The sequence below is a fragment of the Pseudoliparis swirei genome, chromosome 6 (assembly GCF_029220125.1).
Source record: "Pseudoliparis swirei isolate HS2019 ecotype Mariana Trench chromosome 6, NWPU_hadal_v1, whole genome shotgun sequence".
NCBI classification, from domain to species: Eukaryota; Metazoa; Chordata; class Actinopteri; order Perciformes; family Liparidae; genus Pseudoliparis; species Pseudoliparis swirei.
Window position 1 is genome coordinate 20857507 of NC_079393.1, and position 23306 is coordinate 20880812.

The following is a 23306-nucleotide window of genomic DNA, read 5'->3' on the forward strand; positions in this document are numbered from 1 at the left end:
ATTACATTTGATTCCAATGTGATCAGCTTTCTTCAGCAATCGAAGTGTTGGATCAATAAAGTTTCACCTTTTCAGCGCACGCTCCACGAGAAGCACTAAACAGCACCTCACCGTATCAAATGTCTTGACTAACAGTTGTTGTCCTTTTTTTCTTTAGGTTAAATATGTTTGATCTGTTAACATCAGAGAAGATATCAATACAGTATTATATATGAATTCTATATTATTATTATTTATAAAGATATGAATATATGTTTCATTTTAAACATGTACAGAAAAATTTTCAGTGTCACTTTTACACTTAAAGAGTATATTTTAACACTCAGCCAGTGAACATGTGTTCTCTTATCCACAGAGTGTTAAAGTACCACTGAACATAATGTTAACATGTCAGAGTTAACGCAACTCTGGTATGAGTTAATATTTTACTCTACACTACACTGAGAAGTGTTTATTTTGATTAACACTAGTCCGAATGTCAAATCTAAATAACGCTTTATTGTGTTAAATGGAGTGTCAAATTTAAATTAAAATGTGGCCCTTTAACAGTCTATAGATAGGGACCATATGTTCACTGTTTTAGTGTTCATGGACTCTTGAAGTGTTGAATGGACACTGCCAATTCTCCTGTGCAGCTTTTGACTCGGTCACGTTCGCCGTCTGCAATTCGATATTTCAACACACAAACACATCTCGAGTGTAAATTGAACTCAGTATGGAGTTATTCTAAAATGTTGCTTCTGCTGAAATATCAACATGTGATATAAAAAATTGATTTAGAGAAATTCTTTCTTGAATTAAAACGCACGTGATGAAACCACAATTTGAAAGGAGGAGGGGGCGGAGCTTTCCAGAGTAACGTTGTCATCAACACAGTTCTTTATTACTCTTGCTCTAGTTGTAATGACTCTGACAGAGTCGATTCACTTTAACACTGTTTATTTTACGCAAACATGTTTTGCTCTAAATATTGACACCGACACTGGGGTCTATTTACTCTTGTTATTGTTGTAACTCTGAAAGACTCAATATACGTTAACAATGAATGATGGGGAATCCACTGTGTATGCAGCATTACATTCTGCTTCCCTCACTGTCTGGACTTCGCGTGTCTCCTGTCCTGCAGGTGGAGCGCGAGAAGTCGTCGCTGCTCATGAACCTGACGGAGTCCCAAACCCAGCTGCAGCACACGCAGGGCGCCCTGACGGAGCAGAGCGAGCGGCTCCATCGCCTCACGGAGCACGTCAGCGGCATGAAATGTCTCAGCGGGGTCAAGGAGCTCGATGACCCTCGGGAGAGCGAGAAACCGGACGGCGGCTCCTTCTCGCCACCAGCCAACGACGGTCCCCGTGACCCCGATATCCACGGCTTCGAGATCCTGGAGTGCAAGTACAAGGTGGCAGTGACGGAGGTGATCGACCTGAAAGCTGAGCTCAAGGCCCTGAAGGAGAAGTACAACCAGGCCGTGGAGGGGCGGGGCGACGGCCACGGGGACGACGACAGGGTCCCGGCACTCAGCCAACAGGTTGGTCATCATCACACACGGTGTATGTTTTCATCTCTGCATCCTCGACATCGACCTCACTCGGTCCAACTGATGTCTTCCACGCAGGTGACACATCTGGAGTGTCACTACCGTGAGAGCAGGGAGAGGGTGGCGAGCCTGGAGGCAGAGCTGCGAGCGGCCGCGGGCACGGCCACGGAGAGCCAGGGCCTGCTGAATGCGGCGCAGGATGAGCTGGTGACCTTCAGCGAGGAGCTGGCGCAGCTCTACCACCACGTCTGTCTGTGCAACAACGAGACGCCCAACCGCGTCATGCTGGACTACTACCGCCAGAGCCGCGGCACGCGCAACGGCAGCCTGAAGGTCTCCGACGACCACCGGGCTCTGCTCTCGCCTCGCCTGGCCCGCCGCCTCGCCGCAGCATCAGCAGCTTGCTCCTCCGAGCACCCGCGCAGTCCCATGGACTCCCCGTCCAGGGACGCCCCGCCCAGGGACGCCCGTCACAACGAGACGACGCCCGGCACAGTGGACTCCTGTCACAGCGGCCCCGCCCGCAACCCCACGGGCTCCCCGGTCATCGCCGTCTCTCCGTGCCCGTCTCCGGCGCCCTCGGAGGCCGGTGGGGACCTGCGGAAGGAGCCCATGAACATCTACAACCTGAACGCCATCATCAGAGACCAGATCAAACACCTCCAGAGGACAGTGGACCGCTCGCTGCAGCTGTCCAGGCAGAGGGCCGCGGCGAGGGAGCTGGCGCCGATGCTCGACAAGGACAAGGAGCTGTGCCTGGAGGAGATCCTCAAGCTCAAGTCCCTGCTCAGTACCAAGAGAGAGCAGATAACCACGCTCAGGCTCGTGCTGAAGGCCAATAAACAGGTGAAAGATAACTCTACTTTGTACTTAATATACATATGAAAAACGTAATATCCGTGCGAGCTTAAGGAAACCTATCGATTGTCCTTTTTGAGTCAGAGATCTGAATTAGACCGACGTGCTGTAATAAGATGTGACGTTGTCCTCATCGCAGACAGCAGAGGGCGCTCTGGCGAATTTGAAGAGCAAGTACGAGAATGAGAAAACGATGGTGACAGAGACCATGAAGAAGCTGAGGAACGAGCTGAAGGCTCTGAAAGAAGATGCCGCCACCTTCTCGTCTCTCAGGGCCATGTTTGCCACAAGGTGAGAGGAGAGGAAGTTTGAGGGGAAATGTAAACGTTAGAACATAAATAGATACAGACTGAATCTGTGTGTCTTCCCTCCGCACCTCCGTCTCTCTCTCTCTTTCTCTCTCTCTCTGTAGATGTGATGAGTACGTTATTCAGCTGGATGAGATGCAGAGGCAGCTGGGGGAAGCAGAGCACGAGAAAAAGACTTTGAACTCCCTCCTGCGTATGGCCATACAGCAGAAACTGTCCCTGACCCAACGGCTGGAGGATCTGGAGTTTGACCACGAGGAGACTTACCGGGGCCGCGGCTCTAAAGTGCCCAGGATTAGAAGCAACCCGCCCAAAGTAAGTGGCAGAGGCGCCGTCACGGCTCCCTCCAGTCCCACCAGGCTCCACAGCCCCCCCATTATCACCTCCCTGACCCTCACTAGTCCCGCCTCTGTAGAACTAACCGCCTGTCCGTCCATGTCTGCGTGGACTTCAGACACACTTTCTGAAACAATCCAGACCTCAGCTTTACATTTTCCACCATACAGCAGTCACCCTCACTTCTCCCTCGGCCCCCAGCCCGCCATGGCCGACCCCGAGCGGCTGACCTTAGAGTTCAGACGACTCATTTACGCGAGACAAGACATAGGTCGACTGTCCCCGTCTCACAGCGCCAGTAGTCCCGCCTCGCTGTCTCCTCACATTCGACGAAGGCGATGACGCGTCGACGTCCCCACACCCAGCGCCGATATCCACTATGCACACCGGTCACAACAGAAGCCACTGGATTATGTGGGACACAGCAGGGAGGGAAACTGGTTTCACACGTCTGTGGTTTGAACATGCAGCAACACTCGGGAAGAAGGAGCCCCTGACAGCTTGCTCCATCCTCAAAGCAGCACTTGAACAGCCTTTTTCTTATTTTTTAGGTTGGACTGCATATACTTGTCTCACGCACACGTTATGAATGTGATATCAGGCGTCTTTCTCTTCGTCGGAATAGCTGCAACCAATAAAATGTGACATTAAATATCCTTCTCGTAGAGCACTGGGAAGTGTTTCAAAGTGAAAACCAAGCAGAACGTGGCTGCAGCCTCTGCTTCAGCACACAGCGCCTCCCTGTGGCGGACTCCATTAATACCATGTTATAATAAGTCTTTTTAACAATTTAATTCAAATGCTATTTAACTATTCTATTCCATAAAACTAGTGGATGTTGTAAGTTTTCTTTACTCCAGTTCATTCTTGCATGCCTATTTTGTCACATCTAACGTTCAGTCAAAAAGCATTTGACAGGCTTGAAGTGTGTTATTGATTATTAATAAGTCGTCCAGAGTAATATGAAAACAAGTCAGACCTCCTCTCTGTGCCTCAACCTCCCACGTGTCCCTTTGTTCACCTCTCTACTTGAGGAAAAAATGGATACACTAGAATAGAGCCATTTCTTGATAAACCTCTCTCACAGTAATCCCAGTGTTCTCCACCAGGGGGCAGTGTTTGAGAACATTTACAGTCTGGTTCCTGTCAAATGCTGTTCGACCTCTCTCTCTCTCTCTCTCCTTTGTCATTACTCAGATAATCATACAGTGTATATAGCATAAGCGAATCAGCATTAACAACATTTTGAGATAACACAACGCCATATAAACAAACAATGTTTAAAATGGAGCAGGCGATCATGACTGGTGGAGATTATGAATATAATTGAGCAGCAGGTGATTCTGGAGTTGAGCCGGACTGGATTGTTCAGCAGTATGTCCGCTGTATGTGTGAGTCCCTCTCTTTTTGTGCTGTACACATCAATATGGTATTGGATTTTCCAGTGTGTGCGTGTGTGTGTGTGTGTGTGTGTGTGTGTGTGTGTGTGTGTGTGTGTGTGTGTGTGTGTGTGTGTGTGTGTGTGTGTGTGTGTGTGTGTGTGTGTGTGTAAATATGTCCATATCTGTGTCTCTTTGTTTCCATCTCCAGTGCTGATTGTCTCGTGGTGCAGAGTCTGGTCCGATGTGGTCAGATGAGGCTGGTTTAGATACCTCCACACTATGCAAGCATACTCTGTGATTGACGAGCAGTATATCATTGACATCGTGAAACACTGATTTCCACCGCAGGAGAAACACATATCTTTTCCAAGAGAAAACCAAATGAGGATGATTATCCCCAACATGATTTGAACATATTAAACCCGTCTTTTCTCTGACGAGATGCTCGCCCTGCCTGGTCCTCCGTGTGTTCTCTGTCCCATTGTCTAACCCGCAGTGTCACCACTCTGTATATCTGTCTAATTTATCAGTTTCTTGTAGATTGTCAGAAGCCTGCTGCCTCAGTACCGTCACTCTCCCTACAACTAAGGCGAGGGAGAGCCTCCCTAGCCCGCAGGTAACACGCTGTCCCACCTGATCGCGGTGGGCTCGTCGACATCTATCTCTTTGTGTCCATCCACTACGCGCCATCATAAACACGCCATTCCCATTCGATTTAATATCCACGTCTTCTTTTGGTTGCACACCTGTATCTGTAGAGGATAAATGGTGCTTTCAAACTCTACATTAGCTAGTTATGAACTGCTGTTTTTCACTTGCACGTAAAGTTCTTCATGGTATTGTTCTATTCGTGCTTTAACTGGTGATATTTAATGAAAGTTCTACTTTTTGCATTTGCAATTTTAAAAGAATAACCGTGACATTAAACTAAGCTTGTAGTTTCAACGTTCAAGGTTACCTTTGGATGTGCAGCAGTGTTTAAGCTTCAGACTGTTTTAGTCAGTGGGCCGAGACGTTCATACAAGGCCACGAGGAAACTGCCGACAGATCTGAGGCCATGTTTGGTTTTAGGAGCCGACATTCTCCACTCCTGTTTTGTTCTCGATGTTTTTACCAATCTGTTTTCTTGAAGTTTGTTATGAACAGCCCTGTCCTTGTTCCTCGTTTCCTTGTGGTGTTAAAGGAATACTTTGACTTTTTTTTGGGGGGGGAGGGGGATATTGGTTTCCTACTGCAAGAAAGCGATTAAGTGTAGATCGCAAAAAGGTTCAAATGTTCCTTTAAGAAAGCCAAGTCAGCCTTTTTGCCCTCATCACATGGCCGGCGTCTTTGTTTGTTGGTTTTGGGTAACCTCGTTCTTCCAACCACAGTTCCCGTTGGTCGGTAGTCTTTTTTCTCCTCAATCTTATTAATTTTGCTCTCTTGTCTCTCTGCATTCTTACAGTTCTAAATTGTTGGCAGACCTCCAGGAACACGGTACAGTCCTGTCCATTAGCAGTAACCTTCTCTCCTCTTGCGACCCGCGTAACTATCCGGCCCAGCAGCCGCAGCCCCCCGGCACCTAACCTCGCTGCTGCTGTTGTCTGGAAGGAGTCACGCAGAGACAGAGACACTCTGGATGGGGGGTCCCTCATTAAAACTCCCCCCCCCCAACCTAGCGGTCTCACCTGGTGCTTACTGGACTCTGTGCCCCCCCTCATCCTCCTTAGCGCCACATGGTCCGGCCCTTAGAGGCCTCCTGGTTACCTGGGTCGCAGACGAAGAGCAGGACACGCTCCTCTTCTCTAGATGGGACATCGTGTCCTGGAAAGGACTGAATCGAAGCGACTGACGGAATATCTTCCTTTACTCGTATTCATATTTATTTATTATTTATTTCGCTTTATGGATTATTTATTTACATATTGATTTGTGACACGTTTCTGGGATATTTATAAATGGAATGGGTTTTTTTTCTTCTTCTGTGTTTGTTGGTCATTCTTCAATGTGAAAATCAAGACGTAGTGTTTTACTGCTGTGTCGAGGACTTCAGTGATCTCAGACAATGCACCACATTCCCTACTGAGCATAACCGGTACTCCTGGACAAAGGAAAACCAAAGCACCCACTAGCTGAACTGTAAATGTTATTTCTGCTCTAGTTGACGGGATTAAAATTTGCCTCACCATCCATTTAAAATATTAGGTAGGGTCAGTATAATTATCAAAACATAGGTAGCCTATGCCACTTTTACACACAGTAGGAGTTTGGTTTGACATTTCAAACATACTACGAAGGTAAATATTGTATAATATGAATGTTGTTTCTTACGTTGGTTGTTTTTTTATATACTGAGATGTTTTTGCATGTGGATACAGAAAATACTAATTTATACCTCCTATTATTTGTATTTACTTTTGCAGCAGACTCTAGTGACATGGTTGTGTCTGCTCAGAGTGTTTGGGGTCCGGACTGGGCTGTCGGCCTGGGCTTTTGCCTTTTGAATTGATCATGTTTAAGTGAGTGAACTGACCTCTATCTTTTTGACATGAGTTAAGTTCCCCCGAAGGTGTGTCACCGTTACCGTCACTGTCATGTCAACACTGTATTCTCCCCAGAGTGTTGACTCTTTCGCTTTATTTGCCACACCCCCAGGGAACTGCTGTCATCAGCCCGAGCTCCTCCAGCTGAGAGTGACATGAATTCAATTTTCAACACCCAGAGGTACACTTGTCGTCTTATAGCGTCTCCCTGCTCAGCTGTCCCGACATGACTCTTTCCCCCTGAATGCAGTTTAGTCCAAGCACAAGTACGCTCTATGCATTTATAGCAATACATTAGTTCCGGTCGTAGACAGATATGATTAAGATTTACTCAATTATTTAAAACCATTTCTACCACTGTGAACTAACCAGCAGGCTCACTAGAAACATAAGACAGCAGGCGTGTGGACGCAATCAAGATTGTTGCTTTTTGAAAAACTGTTTCAATCACAGAGGAATGCAAAGTCTGACAGATGGATGTAACGTGTGAAGTTCGCTACATAATTGAAGTCCCATTTCTCATATTAATGTCTGTAAATGTCGATGTTCTCCTCACCGCACTGAATACATATTTTTGCCAGATGGATATGAAACGGACGAACTGAAACTACATAGCCAGTATAGCGTTGCCATGACAGATAAAAGCCTTTCTGTTACATTAACGATGAATGAGTGGGCTCTTTCTGTTCTCTGTGTGTACATCTGTTGGATCTTTGTTAACATTGTTACTTTTGCAACTACCGAGTGATGCAAATATGTTTGGTTCAAAAGTAGCTTAAGAGCCCACGCAGGCTCATTGGTGACCTAACGCTCTTGGTTTGTTTGCACAATATAGCAGAGGATAGAGAGAGACTCATCCAGTGAAAGAAAGAAAAGAACAATAGCTGTACTACAGGTTAAACATTCAAAACAGTGTTTAATGGTTACAATAGAAAATAAAAGACCTGTCCTTCATGGATTTGTATGCGATTTTGTGTTTGTGTCTGTTTCTCTATATTTCATCAACAAACTATGCAGAAATTAGCTCTGCATGCATTCACTTGGACAGCAAACAATAGGTTTAAATGTTAAAAAACCTCCCAGATATTAGACTAATATTGCATTTTTCGGCATTACCATGAACACTTTTAAATACTTTTTACAGTCCAAAAACAAAAAGATTATTTTCAAGCACAAAGGACTGTGATTTTAATCAGTTCATATAAATAAAGCTGTGGAGGATGAGGTGGCAGGAGACAGCGGCTTATTCTATCTGATAGTAAGAAGGTCAGCCGTGTCTTTTGTTATCATTCATGTCAATATAATTAACCAAGAAATAAACTAGATGTGCTTCACGGTAATGTTCAGTCATAATAAATACTTCTCAGTCTCAAATATTGTAATAACTATAATGAGGCCACAGCTTTTGTTCACGGTATAGGGCTTTATCATAATGATCTGCTTAACTGAATATCAAACAACACACAGTGATATGAATTTACAACCTGCTGCCAAATAAATAAATAATAATACAGTGTACAACTAACTAACTAACAATTACTTAAGTACTGTACTTCAGTGCAATTTAGAGATACCTGTACTCATGTATTTCCATGTTTACCTCTATTCTATTTACCTGTATTCCACTAAGTTACTTTGATACAAAATATAATTAAAATAGTAGGTTAATTAGAATATATCATTACATTTATTAAAATAGCATTACTTGTCCTCAAGTAGATCTGAATAGTTTCCCCACCACCACTGGACTTTAGGACTTTAAGTGATGTCGTTATGGAATCTCTTTCATGTGACTGGAAATCAATCCACATATCTCATATATCTGTTCTTATTTCTTATCTGTGTGTGTGTGTGTGTGTGTGTGGGGGGGGGGGGGGGGTAGGCTACAGACATTGACAGGGTGTCATAATAATGGGGCATACTAAGGCGGGAGAAGGGCGGACCTTTGAAGAGCACCCCCATCAAGGTGACTTCGCTCAGAGACCAGTGTTACGTGTCGTTCAGTCAACATGTGTACAGCTGTTTATTCTTCAATGTTCCTTATTGACCCGCGCATGCGCACATGGGCTGCCGCCGCGCAGCTGGACGCGCTTCAGAGATTGCGGTAAGGAGGGGACCGAGCTTTTTAATAGTTATTTCCGGTCACTTTGAATGCGTTTCACTTTGGTACCTCGATGCCGGAGCAGCCACCGGCTTGTACGACCATGGACGGCTTCAGCAGAGTCGCTTTTCGCAAGAAACAACACAGTCTGGACACCGCGGAGGAAGCAGGTGAGTCCTTTGAGGAATGCTGGGAGACATCTTGCAAAAACTTTCGGAAAACTATTGCAAGAGAGCAGCCCAGTGCGCATTAAAACCATTAACACATATTTTCCGGACTTAGTTAACATAGATATATATATTATCATCATTATGGAAACGTTCCTGATATATTCTCCTGTGCTCAGCGCATGCGTAACACCCCGAAGGAGTAGTCCAGGCTGTATAGACTTTAACGGGGTTGCTGGTGGCTCGGTGTTATGGCTCTAACTGTGTTGTATTAGTCATCATGCTTGGTTGGGAAAGTATGGAGCGGCCTGGCTGCTACACACCTACAGCATAGCCCTTGTTTAAACACCACCCCTGACTGTGGCTGCTCAGCAGGTATGAAAGGCAAGCCCCAGCCTGTTGTGCTGGAGGGCACTTATTTGTCTCACCCTGGAGAACAGAGCTTGGTAGGAAAACCCCAGAACTCATTCTGCTCAGGATGCAACTCTCAGGAGCAAAGATAAAGATACATTATCTTACAGGTCTCTGTGCAGTTATGCGTCTCACTTTTAAAAAGCCTGATCAAGAAAGAAGCCCTGGGATCTGTATCCCTGCAGGCTTCCAGGTGGATCTTGGCCCAGGCTAGTCTAACCCTAATCCGGCTAAGCAGTATAAAACACTCCGAACACTGGGATCCAAATACAAGTCAGTGGGACAGGAGGGAGCTTCGTCTTATCTTGCAGTACCGGGGACTGCTTGTGCTAACATGCAGCCCAAGACACTGCACTCCTCTGGCAGTTGGATGTGCACTTTGCCCTGTATTTGATCGTGTCACTGTTGAACAGACATAATACTCTGCCAGCAGCGAGCCTCGAGTCTCATGGGCAATGAGCTGCATGTCAGGAAGGGAGATAAACACTGGAATATTCCCAGAGGTATTATTTGTCATTGGGTCACTTTGTGTTAGAAATACTGGAGAAGTTTATATTGATGCATAATGTTACTATGTTAGTTTATATATTGTATTATACTGTACAATACATTGTCTTTGCTTCCCAGTCTAACTGGCGCAGTCCCCTGCTTCATTACTGAGCTACTGTAAACATATCTGTTGTGATGTTTTTGTTGAAATCTAACGAACCTTGACATGAACCTCCATGTATTGAATAAAGTGAAAGCACGGAATAAACAAATAAGCATAACAACATTTCCTCGGTCGCAGTTAAATAGTCATTTATTCCATTTCACTTGGTTCAGTAAAACTTAATGATGGCTGTTCCCGCATCCCCCCTCTTCGAATGATGAGGAGTGGTAATAAATGAGATCTTTAGGCCGTCCTATTTGTGCTGAAAATATATTTATATTTATATCTATTTTGATTCATTCTTCCTGGACAAATGGTTAGGGAATAGCGAGTCAATAATTCCGTTGTCCTTTCAGCCCAGTCATCCTTAAACGTAAGCTGCAATGCATCACTACCCTCATCCCTATACACACTTCAAAGAGGTCGATTTGTTTCTGTCTCTCTCACTTGTGTGAGGTCGAGTTTGCCTCGGTATCCATCCTATTATTACTGGACTGTAATTTAATTTGTTTATAGCACAAATAGCTCCGGGGCCTGTCGTTTTGAACTGGTGTTATTGTGAGGACAGCTGTATCATGCTACGACAGTGGCCCTGTTTGTTTTCTCCGTGCGATGACAAAGGCAGTGGGACTGAATGTGTCAGATGCTGTGTGGCCCGCTAGCCGACCGCCGCTGCTATTGTTTTGCTGCACTATTGGCCATTCATCCTGAGCTGAAGCCGTTCACTGTCCTTTACTTTAACTCACTGGAGTTAATAGTAGCCCCCCTGTGCGAGCCCAGTTCATGATGGCATGTGCATGGTTTAATTTGGACATGCCGTGCATTGCTGTACCGCATCGATAAACACCGATCATAGCTCCAGGGTGTAGAGGTGCTTCGTGAGGGATCAGACACGCCAACAGACATGTCTCGGGCCCCGAAAAGGTCGAGTTAATGGGCTTAAATCACATCAACGAATGCACATGCTCCCTCCGAGTGAACTTTAAAACAGCGTGCCTCATCTGTCTAACACCAAGTAAACCTATACAGAACAGATTGAGGTATAATCAAATATGTAATTCATTTTCTATATATCTTGAGATGAGTGAATTACATGACGTTAAAAATTTCAGAAAAATATTAATATAATTAATATAATATTACATAAGTAATTCGATATAACACTGAGCTTTGGATATCGTGCCCATGATAGTTAGTCTTGTCCTCACAATATTATGCTATGGCTTTGGTTATAAGATGTTATTATAGGCTTATAGGCTGTGGTCGCATAGCACTGGTAATTTAATGTTTGAAGCGTGAGTTTTATTTCATGCACGGCCAACAGAGATGCACTGTAAGCTGACACATCTTCAAAATCACAATCTTTTATTGCTTATTATTATGTTTTCACATATAAGGAATTTGTCATGCCAACATTGGACAGTAACATTAAACAATCAACAGCAATCAACACAGTGCGATAATTTAAACATATTAAATTTACAGAATATAAAACATAAAATAAAATGAAGACACAAACAGATAAAAGTACTTTATACAGTGTAATGTTAGTGTAAGTTAAAAGTGACAAGTATATTTAAAGTGAAGGATCAAGGGATGTGCAGGGGAGTGACCGGCAGGAAATGGTCCTGGGTCAGTTGGTGGGGGACCCGGGCTCTGTTATTGAGGGTCAGTAGGGGACCCGGGCTCTGTTATTGAGGGTCAGTAGGGGACCTGGGCTCTGTTATTGAGGGTCAGTAGGGAACCCGAGCTCTGTTATTGAGGGTCAGTAGGGGACCCGGGCTCTGTTATTCAGGGTCACTAGGGAACCTGGGCTCTGTTAATGAGGGTCAGTAGGGGACCCGGGCTCTGTTAATGAGGGTCAGTCGGGGGCCCGGGCTCTGTTCATGAGGGTCAGTAGGGGACCCGGGCTCTGTTAATGAGGGTCAGTAGGGGACCCGGGCTCTGTTAATGAGGGTCAGTAGGGGACCCGGGCTCTGTTGATGAGGGTCAGTAGGGGACCCGGGCTCTGTTGATGAGGGTCAGTAGGGGACCCGGGCTCTGTTAATGAGGGTCAGTAGGGGACCTGGGCTCTCTTCATGAGGGTCAGTAGGGGATCCGGGCTCTGTTAATGAGGGTCAGTAGGGGACCCGAGCTCTGTTAATGAGGGTCAGTAGGGGACCCGAGCTCTGTTAATGAGGGTCAGTAGGGGACCCGGGCTCTGTTGATGAGGGTCAGTAGGGGACCCGGGCTCTGTTAATGAGGGTCAGTAGGGGACCTGGGCTCTCTTCATGAGGGTCAGTAGGGGATCCGGGCTCTGTTAATGAGGGTCAGTAGGGGACCCGAGCTCTGTTAATGAGGGTCAGTAGGGGATCCGGGCTCTGTTAATGAGGGTCAGTAGGGGACCTGGGCTCTCTTCATGAGGGTCAGTAGGGGATCCGGGCTCTGTTAATGAGGGTCAGTAGGGGACCTGGGCTCTGTTAATGAGGGTCAGTAGGGACCCGGGCTCTGTTAATGAGGGTCAGTAGGGGACCCGGGCTCTGTTAATGAGGGTCAGTAGGGGACCCGGGCTCTGTGAATGAGGGTCAGTAGGGGATCCGGGCTCTGCTAATGAGGGTCAGTAGGGGACCTGGGCTCTGTTAATCAGGGTCAGTAGGGAACCCGGGCTCTGTTAATGAGGGTCAGTAGGAGACCCGGGCTCTGTTAATGAGGGTCAGTAGGGGATCCGGGCTCTGTTCATGAGGGTCAGTGGGCGGACTCACCCCCACCAGAGATGAGTCCAATGAGGGTGGTGTCTGTCACTTACCGTCACTGTTGTCGGCTGACAAAATCTTTTGACCTCTGTCCTCTCATCAAATTTGTAAACATTGATTACCACGTGATTTGCGCCGTGTGCAAAATAAACTTCCGGGAGGGGGGTTTAGTTATCATACAGGTTAGATATTAATAAAGCAACAATAAATCCAATGTTTATTCTTATTCTTTTAATAGGTAAATGTTCAAATTTGGGTTTTATTTCATGAAAGCAGTACCAGTCGACATGCTTTGTTAACAATTGACAAAAATGACTGTAATTCAATAGGAATGTTGTCTTTAAATTTACAACCTTGAATTTAATAATGATTCAATAATAATTGTATTCATTCTGTAACTGTTCCTCCAGAATTATATTTTTGTACTAATTTGTATAAATGTATTTATATTCATCACTGACGTTATGACATAAGCAACATTACTTATTGTTGTCATATGTGCCAACTAGGATTATTCTGAGCATTTTTTTTTTAGGTATACTATGGAAGCCCGTTTCCGCCACTGTGATAAAAAAATTAAGATCCTGAAGTCATAATTATGAGATAGTATCTCATAATTATGACTTCAGTATCTCATAATTTCGACTTACTATCTCATAATTATAAGATGCTAAGTCATAATTATGAGATAGTAAGTCGAAATTATGAGATAGTAAGTCATAATTATGAGATACTAAATCGAAATTATGAGATAGTATCTCATAATTATGAGATAGTAAATCGAAATTATGAGATAGTAAGTCATAATTATGAGATACTAAATCGAAATTATGAGATAGTGAAGTCATAATTATGAGATACTATCTCATAATTATGACTTACAGGATCTTAATTTTTTTATCACAGTGGCGGAAACGGGCTTCCATAGTATACAGAGCAAAATGTCAACAAAAAGAAACTGTTCATCCATAACTTCTTAATATATTAAGGAACACATAATTATATTTTCTGAGTGTTTCCACGGTGTCTGTTCGGGACGTCTGCGACTGGAGATGATCTTGTGTGTGGAGGTGGTGGTATTGCTCAGTTGATAAGCACAGCGGGGGTGGGCTGCACTCCCCAGGAAGCGACTCATACGTGTGTGTGCGTGTGTGTGTGTGTGTGTGTGTGTATGTGTGTGTGTGTTTGTGCGATATCCCTCAGCTGTTGCACAAACACGCTCTCACAAACGCCAGTATATTTCGGATCAAGTTTGGGGCTCTCCAGTTTGCCAGTCTTCCAGCAGGTGGAGGTGCAGGCTCAGAAACGCTCCACCCATGGAACCAGCAGGTGGACCTCGGTGGTGGGGACCCATGCCGAGTCATGTTCTCCTCTGCAACAAGGCAACCGTGCACGTGCACTATATCTCGGCGTGATATTGAGCTGCTGTTGCTCCCAAATCAATCAGTTTTTTTAGATGGTCTCCATAAAACCAAGAAGGTCCTTTTAAGAACATCATCATGCTGTTTTAATGATTTCATTTTGACAACAACAAAAAAACAATTAGCAAAACAATGATGCCTGCTGGAAAAACAATGAGGTGAACAACAATTAAACAATAAGCGGCTTTTAGACTGTTTGTGTAGATGTGTACAGAATTCTCTCATGGAATCCGAAATTTAATGTAATGAAACCTCATGGCCTGTATCACCAGAAGATAAGCCAGGACACACTGTTTCTCTGGACATCCACCGGTCAGGGCTTCCTGACCGCACTGTGTGTGCTTTCCTCCTCCTGGTGTTAGTCTGTGAGGCTCTTAAAGAAAGCTACTGTACCATCCGAGCTCAGAGCTGCTGGACAGAGAGGGGCCGAGAGGAAGTGGCTTCACGGGGAGGAAGATGTGAGGCAACGTGTGACAAAATACTTTTTTCTCGCCTTTTTGCCAAATTTCGGACGTTCCATCGTCAAGATGACGGCGTTGGTGGTTGGATGACTCGTCTTCCTCTCCAGCTCCGTCTTTCTCCTCTTCGCCGGTAGAGTGTAGTCGGTCTCAGCAGAGCGTCCTGTCAGGAGGTCTCCTCTGCCTTTTGGTTCACGGTGGGGAAGTAGAGGAAGGAAGGGGAGAACATGCTAAACGGAGGTGTATTTTAGGCCACCGCTTTTTTTTTTTTGTAGGGCGCTGCCGGCCGTTATTACTTTCTCAATCTGCCGTCTCTACTGCGTTGCGTCCACCGGCTCGGACACGGCATGGACTGCATGGCCGCTGGTTACCTGGAGGTGCTGTCTCAAACACGCTGCCTCGGGCAGGTGATCCTCCCAGGCTGGACAACACAGTGAGGAGGGACACCGGCATCAGTTGAATGTGTATGCTAAGAGACGACCGTGGGACGGTATTTCCTTTTTCAAAATAAAAGACACTGAACCGACAATGAAACGACGGCGCAAGTACTGGTTCTGGAGGCGGAAAGGTAAAAACGCAAAGAAGTGTCTGCTCTGCTGTTATGGTAAGCAATGTGATACTCCATGTTTGGTGTTGCACTGAAAAATCTACGGGGATTTGATGTTAAAATATGAACACTATTATTCAAAAAGTTCTTTTTTTCTGCCCATCCTTTCACAAACATCACCTGTGAGTCATCTCTCATCATTACCATAAAACATTCCTTGACTTGCCCTTATTATTTGTTATTCTTGTTTGCAATTTTCTACCTGCGAGCAGGATCCCTTTTCTAATCTCATCATCTGGCCGCTCTTCCTCACAGACCATGTATTTCACACTGTGCTGCTGTATCGCTGCATCAAATTATTCATTATTGTTGCCAAGTGATCTGAAATGGTCTCTGCAGTGTAGGTTTGTAATTATTTGTCTTAAGTAGGTTAGCAGTCAGTGGTTTGCCAATGTGAGTGTTTGGTGAATGCATTTGTTTCAGCATTACTTGAACGGTTGATTCACTGATTGGTCTCCATGTGTCAGGGAGCATTTCAATCCACCATGCTGAAAGAAAAAAAAAGAAGAAAGTCTTTATCTCAGAGGCCTGGGAACCCCCCCCCCCCCCCCTCTCTAAGACCCTCTTCTAACCACTCTGTCCTTTTGGCAACGTCCCTGATGGCCCATTGCCCAACTGCGTTTGTGTTGTGTGTGTATGTGTGTGTATGTGTGTGTTGTAACATTGCAACCCCTCGACTGTGCACCTTTCTTAGGGTGGCGTGTATTGCTGCTGGGCGGGGGGGGGTGAGTCACCCTTATTCAACAGCAATCGAGAGGAAACACTGCGAGGCATTCTGCTTTCCTTCTCTGGGGCAGGAAGGAAAAGGCTGGGAACACCAGCAGGTCTGAGTCCTTTCACTACGCTCATTGTTTCAATGTGGGAGATGGTGTCACAACCAGTAACACACAACGCGTTCATATCAGCGCGTATACACTCACTCATATGTTTGGATTCGATTTTTTTCTATTTGCATGTCGGCCTTCAAACGGTAGTTCCAGCACTTCTGGGAAATGACTCAGAGTGTGAGGTGGTCCTGCACGTAATTACTACATTTCCAGCAGTGTGGAAGGTTCCATCTCTCTATATATATTTTATTTATGAGTGAGTATTGTTTTAATATTTCAGTCTTAATCTCTCATCCCTTAATCCATACAATATGAACATATTCATACGTATCACCCTCAACCCCAGTTGTCATGCAAGAACCTCTTCAGGGTCTAATCGAACGGGTGTTTTGTTCCTGATCCATTTCGTGAGCTTTCCTCTTGCAACTTATTCACTCCTGAATTGACACAAACTTGGATCATAACATATCTATTAATGAAATATGAAGAAAGTTGTTGCATGCACCGAATGGGATAAAACCTTTACGTTTGTGGTTGACTTACCTTTTTCTCCCGGTGTGCGCTCCTCATCACTGAAAGTACGTTCTAACTAGATAGAACCGGTGTGAGGGTGCCTGTGAGTCTGGAGGCAAAACTAGAAAGGCAGGTAGTCAGGTGAAGATGATGATGGTGTGCTAAATTTAGTATGTTGTTTGTTCACGCTCGTTGTGGTTGTCACACAGCAGGGGCCTCCAGGAAGTCTTTTTCTTTCTTACCTCCATCATATTTTCTAAAGTTCCTGTTTTCTCTTTCTTCTCCTCAAGCTCCTATCTCTCTCTCTCTCTCTCTCTCTCTCTCTCTCTCCTGGCATGCCTGAGCCCTGACATCCTGCTTAGATTGTTTTGGTGACGGGTGACAAGAGGTGTGTGCTCACACTCAAGAACTGAGACCATGAGAAATGTGTTGTCACTAAGACACACTTAAAAAATCCCCTCAGTCATAAACTATTATCTCTCTTCCTTTTTCTGAGAATAATGGATGATGTGTCGACTCTTTGGTCAGAAGGCATCAGGTGACCTGTCATTTAGACTGTGGCCACACGAGGGCTCGCTGTCAACGAGCTTCATCTAAGGCACCCGGGCACCACCAGAACTCTGGGTTTCTTGTTGTTCATCATCCTATATGCTAAAGTTTGACTATGCAAATACCCACAATAATCCACTTTTACAAGATAACTGGATTAACCCCTTTGAACCTATATCAGCAGATTACTGAATCACCAGAGGTGGACTGTGGGCAGAAGCGGCATTCACCTCTCCTTCAGCTATGTGTGCTACACTGTATTTATTTTTGCATATTAGACAATTAAGATTGGAGATTAAAGAATATACAAAGAGCGCCATAGTGTTTTTTCACCTATACCAGACTTGGCCTGCTGAAATAAATTCTGAGCCTTTAAGTTTAATGTTGCCAGTCAGAACCGAGCATCCCATCACCCCGTCTGCTGGAACGTGAAGGCCCCGCGAGAGCCTTAAATGATGTAAAGGGGGACGTGGTGAATTCTCTTGGCCAGGATGTGATTCATAAAGTCTGCACATAATATGATTCATTCAAGCAGAATGAAAGGTGAGTGCATGCAAGAGGTAGAAATCCAAAGTTCACACAGTGAATTCTTGCAACACTGTTTTAGTAATGCACTTTTTTGACCAAGACAGGTGGATCGATAACATGATAATTGCCATACGATACATGTTTGCAATGGCACTTGACTTGATGAGCTGGCATCCTACAAGGTCAGCATAAAACAGTATTAAAACTCAAAGGGCACTCTGGGACCGCAGACCTCCGCATAGGGCACCTGCATAAGTGAAAATTATTGTTTGTCTCCGCCTGTGATCCGGATCTGCTCCAAGATGTTTTGGATTATTGGGTTCATGCTACAGCCTCACTGCAAGTTTAATTACAATCAGGCCGGTGCTGGCAAGTGTACATGTCATCATGTGTGTACTGTGCACCCATGCAGACATACACACACACACACACACACACACACATACACACAAACATGAAAATAATGAAGTGCATATCGCTCTCACTGATCGCTCTCAAGTCTTCAGGGTGGATTATAGATATTATTGTTATCTGTGTGTTTACTGCGAGGAAAGATGAGACGGATAAGGAGAATAATGAGAGCAACCAAGCGTCTCCTGTTCTGAGATGGCAAACTAATTGTTTAATCAATTTGGTGTCTCGATATTCGGCGTCTGAAAATCCTTATCTATCTGGCGGTGCAGCTCAGGACCGACTCTGCAGTCAGCATCCATTTCTGACAGGTTGTTGTTGTTGTTTTTCAGAGCCAGATTGACAGCCGGGATGGCTTGATGTGTGTCTGTGTGTGTCTGCCAGGGTGATTATGGGAACCTATCCAAGGTGGGTTGTGCCTTTGATGCCGACGCCGACCCCTTGCCTGCTCTGCCCTCGTGACAGATGTGCCCTGCTGCTGTTTGAATGTACCTTGTCCAGACAATGCCAGTCATCCATCGTTGACCTTTATAATGTGGGTGGTGCAGGGGGGAGTCAATGGAAATGGCCAGGGCTCAAATGCTAAGTGTATGTGTGTGTGTGTGTGTGTGTGTGTGTGTGTGTGTGCTGGGGAACATGCTTATAGAGATGAGGTGTGTAATGGCCCCGAGCCACGCTGCTCTCCTCCCCTCCCCTCTCTTATCAGACCAAATAGAGAGGGAGGGAGGGAGGTACAGAGTGGTAGGTGGATGTGCTAGCGGGGTGGGGTGTGGGTGTGTGTGTGGGGGGCTGGGGTGGGGGGTGTTAGGGTAGAGGGAAATGCCAGCTGCAGTGGTAAGAAGGGAGAAATAAGTGTGTGTGTGTGTGTGTGTGTGTGTGTGTGTGTGATGAGTGGGAGGAAGGTGATGAGGCATAAGGAAGAAAAAGGACAGAAAAAAATATATGCGCATATATTAAGTTACTTCATGCTTGTGGGGGTGATATAAGCATAACTGAAAACGGCCACTTGCAAAGCACCGGGATTTGGTTTAAAAGCCAACTGAATCAAATCCCTTAAAATCCATATGCACTGAATTTGTTTCCCTTCACTGGCAGAGCGAAGAAATATTGGAGATGTTAAACGTGTTGACAGGTTTTGATATTGCTCTCCATTGCGCAGAAGTGGAAAGAGTGAGAAAACCGCACAAAGACCAACTGAGCTGCTTTGACCTGAAAGGGTAATTGGACTTGTGCCTCAAAACTGCACTAATCAATATTGTTATACTTACCATGGATCACATGATTTAGTGTCCAGATAGACGCTCTAGAGATGAGACGGGGAAACGTGTTGCTTAGTATCCACTTAAAGAATCAGCTATTAACTCCTTAACATTATGAAAGCCATGCTGGATCAGCACAGTGCAAACACAACTGACTCAATCAGTGTTGACTGCACCCACATGAGTAAAGATATGTTCAAGTAATAGTCATATAATCCGTTAAATGTGTGAAATCCATAGGTTGACGCCAAAGGAACTTGTCTGGAAATTATAAAAACTCATAGAGACGTAGAAAATAGACCAACATCCTGAAGTAAATACCTGGTAGAATTATCCCACGGAGACATATTTTTCATCATGTACTGGACTGGTTCATGTTTAATGGGCTCCTGCTGACCTGTGGAACAAAGATCGCATTAAAATAAGGTTTGATCCATGTAAAGTAAATGCCCAGTGGCCAGAACGTCTCTAATTAAAGGTCGTAGGAGTAGATTGTATTGAGGATGGGGGATTTGTCTCTTCAATGATTGGAGGAGTCGTATGTTGTTTTTACAACGACAATAAACTTCCTTATCCTTATCCTTCATTAATCAATTAAATAGTAATCTAATCCCACTTAAAAGTGTTGCTTGATAAGATGAACACAAGTTTAAATGAGAGTGAACATTTATAATTAGAAAACACTTTCAACAGCTTCACACGCCTGAGTTGGTCCATCTAATGCGTTTGAGTTGAGGGCGAGAGATACTCCTCAGTCCGTCCACACAGGGTGTCTCCACGTGAGGCCTTCAGGGTCACCCGGGTGTGAAGAGGAGAATTTTAATCCGGCAGAAATAATCAAGCGGCACAAACCTTGACACGGTGGTCGTCCTTGATGGGTTTTATTACTTTTTGACTTGTAACCGGACAGCGGATGGAGTTTGAATGAGGAAGTGTGTGTGTGTGTGTGTGTGTTATGTTCACAGTGTGTGGCAACAGATTGATCTGTGGAGGCAAAGCAGCTATGAAGACCTTATCGACGCCGCCGTGCAGTGTGTGTGCATTCAGGGTTTGATTGCATCTCCCCGAGCAGGCGGTGTGTGTTCATGAGTTACTGTCTGTGTCGGCCTCCTCTTGAGTTGCCGTGCACGAACCTCGGGAACATGCAACAACATCCGTGGATTTGCGGGCTGCGTGCATGACCGTAATGCCCGTGTGTGTGTGTGTGTGTGTGTCCGGGCACTCACGTCAAATTGCGTACTGTATGGAGAATACTTAAGCAGGTCCATTACTCACTGTCTGAAAACCAATATGTCAGTCACCATGGAAACAATATGCCATCCTGCAGATAGTAATCAATGAATGTGATGCCTCATAAGAGGTATGATTTGCTCACATGATATGAAAAATGTTCGGCACACTCCCGATGCCGGACGTTCTTCTCGAAGCCATTCCCACTGAGGGGATTCTGTCATTGTGTTGAGTGTTTCTATAATTTCTGTGCATATTCTTTTGAGATTAGAGCAACATATTTGTTCCCAAAGGACCCAAATGAGGTTTAGCTACTGCTGAGCTTTTTGCTCTCTCAGCTCCTCTGCCAAAAGTTTTTCACAGAATTAGCACCAATTAGGTTGAACAGCTGACAGGAAGTGCAGGAGGATACATGGAACACTAACTTTGTAAAAGCGTTTCTTTTAATATCCTCATTCCTCACTAATAATATGTATAGTCACATTGTCGGGCTGCTTATTCGCCGGTGATCACAGTCCCCGAATACATCAAAGAAGAAAAGATAAAACACAGGCACAGGAGAGAGACACACACACACACAGGATTGAGAGGGGTCACTTTTTCATCATGTATATACCTTGTTTTGTCGGAAGTTGTTTCATATTATACATTCAAGAAGCTGCTTCTCTAGTTCCGGCCTTGTTAACGTGGAGCCGTGCACAGGATTCCAACTTAGGTTCTCCTTTTCTCTCCTGCTGCTGATTATTGGCAGACCTTTAACCGTTGCCGTGCGGGCTCTGGGTCCTAATGAGCTACGAGCACGGACCCTGACGGCTCAAACAGCCAGTGTCGTCGTGTGAGTGTGTGTCTGTGTGTGTGTGTGTGTGTGTGTGTGTCTGCGTGGCTGCAGGCTGTCTGACCTTAGAGCAGCAGTACTGACCCGTCTGCGTTAATGGCTCTGCGGGAAATGACCAGAGAGAAACTGAGAATGCAGTTATTTCTGTGGCACTTGATATCCTGCATGTGGTGTACATGCGCTCACAGACCGAGGAGACATGCAGGCCACACACACACACACACACACACACACACATACAGCCGCTGATGGTGATGTCTGGATATAGTTATTGAGTCTCCGGGCCTTCCGGTCACTAATTACTGTGTTGTGTAATGAGGCCTGCACAGAGGTGGCTTATGAGTGTGTGTGTGTGTGTGTGTGTGTGTTTTTGTGTGTGTGTGTGTGTTTGTGTGTGTGTGTGTGTCGGCTGTGACCAGGTCATTTCATGTAACTGCTGAATGGGTTTCATTTTAATAGGCATCCATATCTGGTTAACAATACAGAGTGATGATACAGGGAGTCACCAGCATCGTGCTGAATTTCCAGCTCCTGTAAAACATTAGAAATTGGGAAGTGAGATGAAGTATCGGTAAAGAAGAGCTGGCTAATAAACGGAGGATTAAGTTAAAAAGGAAATAAAAAAAGAAATGAGGAAAAATATAGATGCAATATCAGAGAGGGGATAATAAAAGAGGTCGGGACTGTGAGGACTGCCAGGCTGAATGAGGACAGAGATGGACAGAGAGAAGCTGCTCGGTGTCTCCGCCCGAGGTGTAACTGCGTCTGCGCAGTGGCGGGCCGTGGGCCTGGGGCCTGGGCCTTCAGTGAGGTCCTACACAGTCCCACCCGAATTAATCCACCTCTTATTACTATCATTATGATGCCATGGCTCTAGACCAGGGCTGCTCAATACGTCGATCGCGGCGTAGTATTAAAAAAAATTGGCCCGCCCCCGTCATTTTCTCTATAGCACGTCTTTGTTCATTTATTAAACTAAACAGCCGTCTGATGTTGATCGTATCTACACAACAGCATGTCATTTCTCTCGGCTCTCCGTCTCGCGCGCTGCAGAATGCGCGCATCATGACGGAGAAAAAGAAGAAGAAAAAAGTCACTTGCACTAGTTTGTTCACTAAACAGGGCATTGTCACACCCAAAGCAGATTTCAAGTATATGCTCGACCAAATCGACATCTTCTCCTCCTTCCGCCATTGTGGGTTGAAAAAACAGCTTTGTAGTCCGCGAATTAATTCCTTTATCAAATTCAGTTTCCTAGTTCTGAGGTTCTGCATATACCTGCCCATAGGACCCGCCTCTCAATATTGGTAATCCAATCAAAAGACGTGCAGCACTCCGCCTGCTAGCTGGCTCCTGTGCCGGTTCCGGGGCCTTCTCGAAGGCCTAGAGGAGCCAACTCTAAAGCTGATTGGTTGACACAACATTGTCATTCCCATTCACTTGAAGCTACCAGCGCCCGCAATGTTGATTCTGAAGGCCTAAGGGCAGATTTTAGCCCCCTGGCAACACACGATGGCTGAATATGATTGGATAAAAGATCTAAGATAAAGACCAGCCCTCCAAATCTCAACCTGGCGCTGGCAGCAGCGCAACCAAGAGGAACGCTATGAAATTAAGAGAATAACTCTTACTCTGGGGAATAATTGAATACATATTTGTGGGAAA

General features: G+C 45.2%; 2 protein-coding genes across 4 annotated transcripts in view; both read left to right on the plus strand.

The window, feature by feature from the left end:
- Positions 1-5951, plus strand: part of bicd1a (bicaudal D homolog 1a) — a 30496-nt gene extending 24545 nt beyond the window's left edge. The window contains exons 5-10 of one of the 2 annotated variants that reach the window (XM_056417702.1): positions 1127-1525; positions 1613-2380; positions 2532-2683; positions 2805-3015; positions 4959-5034; positions 5863-5951. In XM_056417702.1, the coding sequence (XP_056273677.1) occupies positions 1127-1525; positions 1613-2380; positions 2532-2683; positions 2805-3015; positions 4959-5006 (1578 nt within the window). In that variant the 3' untranslated portion in view covers positions 5007-5034; positions 5863-5951. Of the gene's footprint in view, positions 1-1126; positions 1526-1612; positions 2381-2531; positions 2684-2804; positions 4106-4958; positions 5035-5862 lie in introns of those variants that run through there. The other variant, XM_056417703.1, reaches the window with a different exon arrangement.
- A 3116-nt stretch (positions 5952-9067) lies between these two features.
- Positions 9068-23306, plus strand: part of fgd4a (FYVE, RhoGEF and PH domain containing 4a) — a 48205-nt gene continuing 33966 nt past the window's right edge. The window contains exon 1 of one of the 2 annotated variants that reach the window (XM_056415976.1): positions 9068-9211. In XM_056415976.1, the coding sequence (XP_056271951.1) occupies positions 9115-9211 (97 nt within the window). In that variant the 5' untranslated portion in view covers positions 9068-9114. The remainder of the gene's footprint in view (positions 9212-23306) is intronic. The other variant, XM_056415979.1, reaches the window with a different exon arrangement.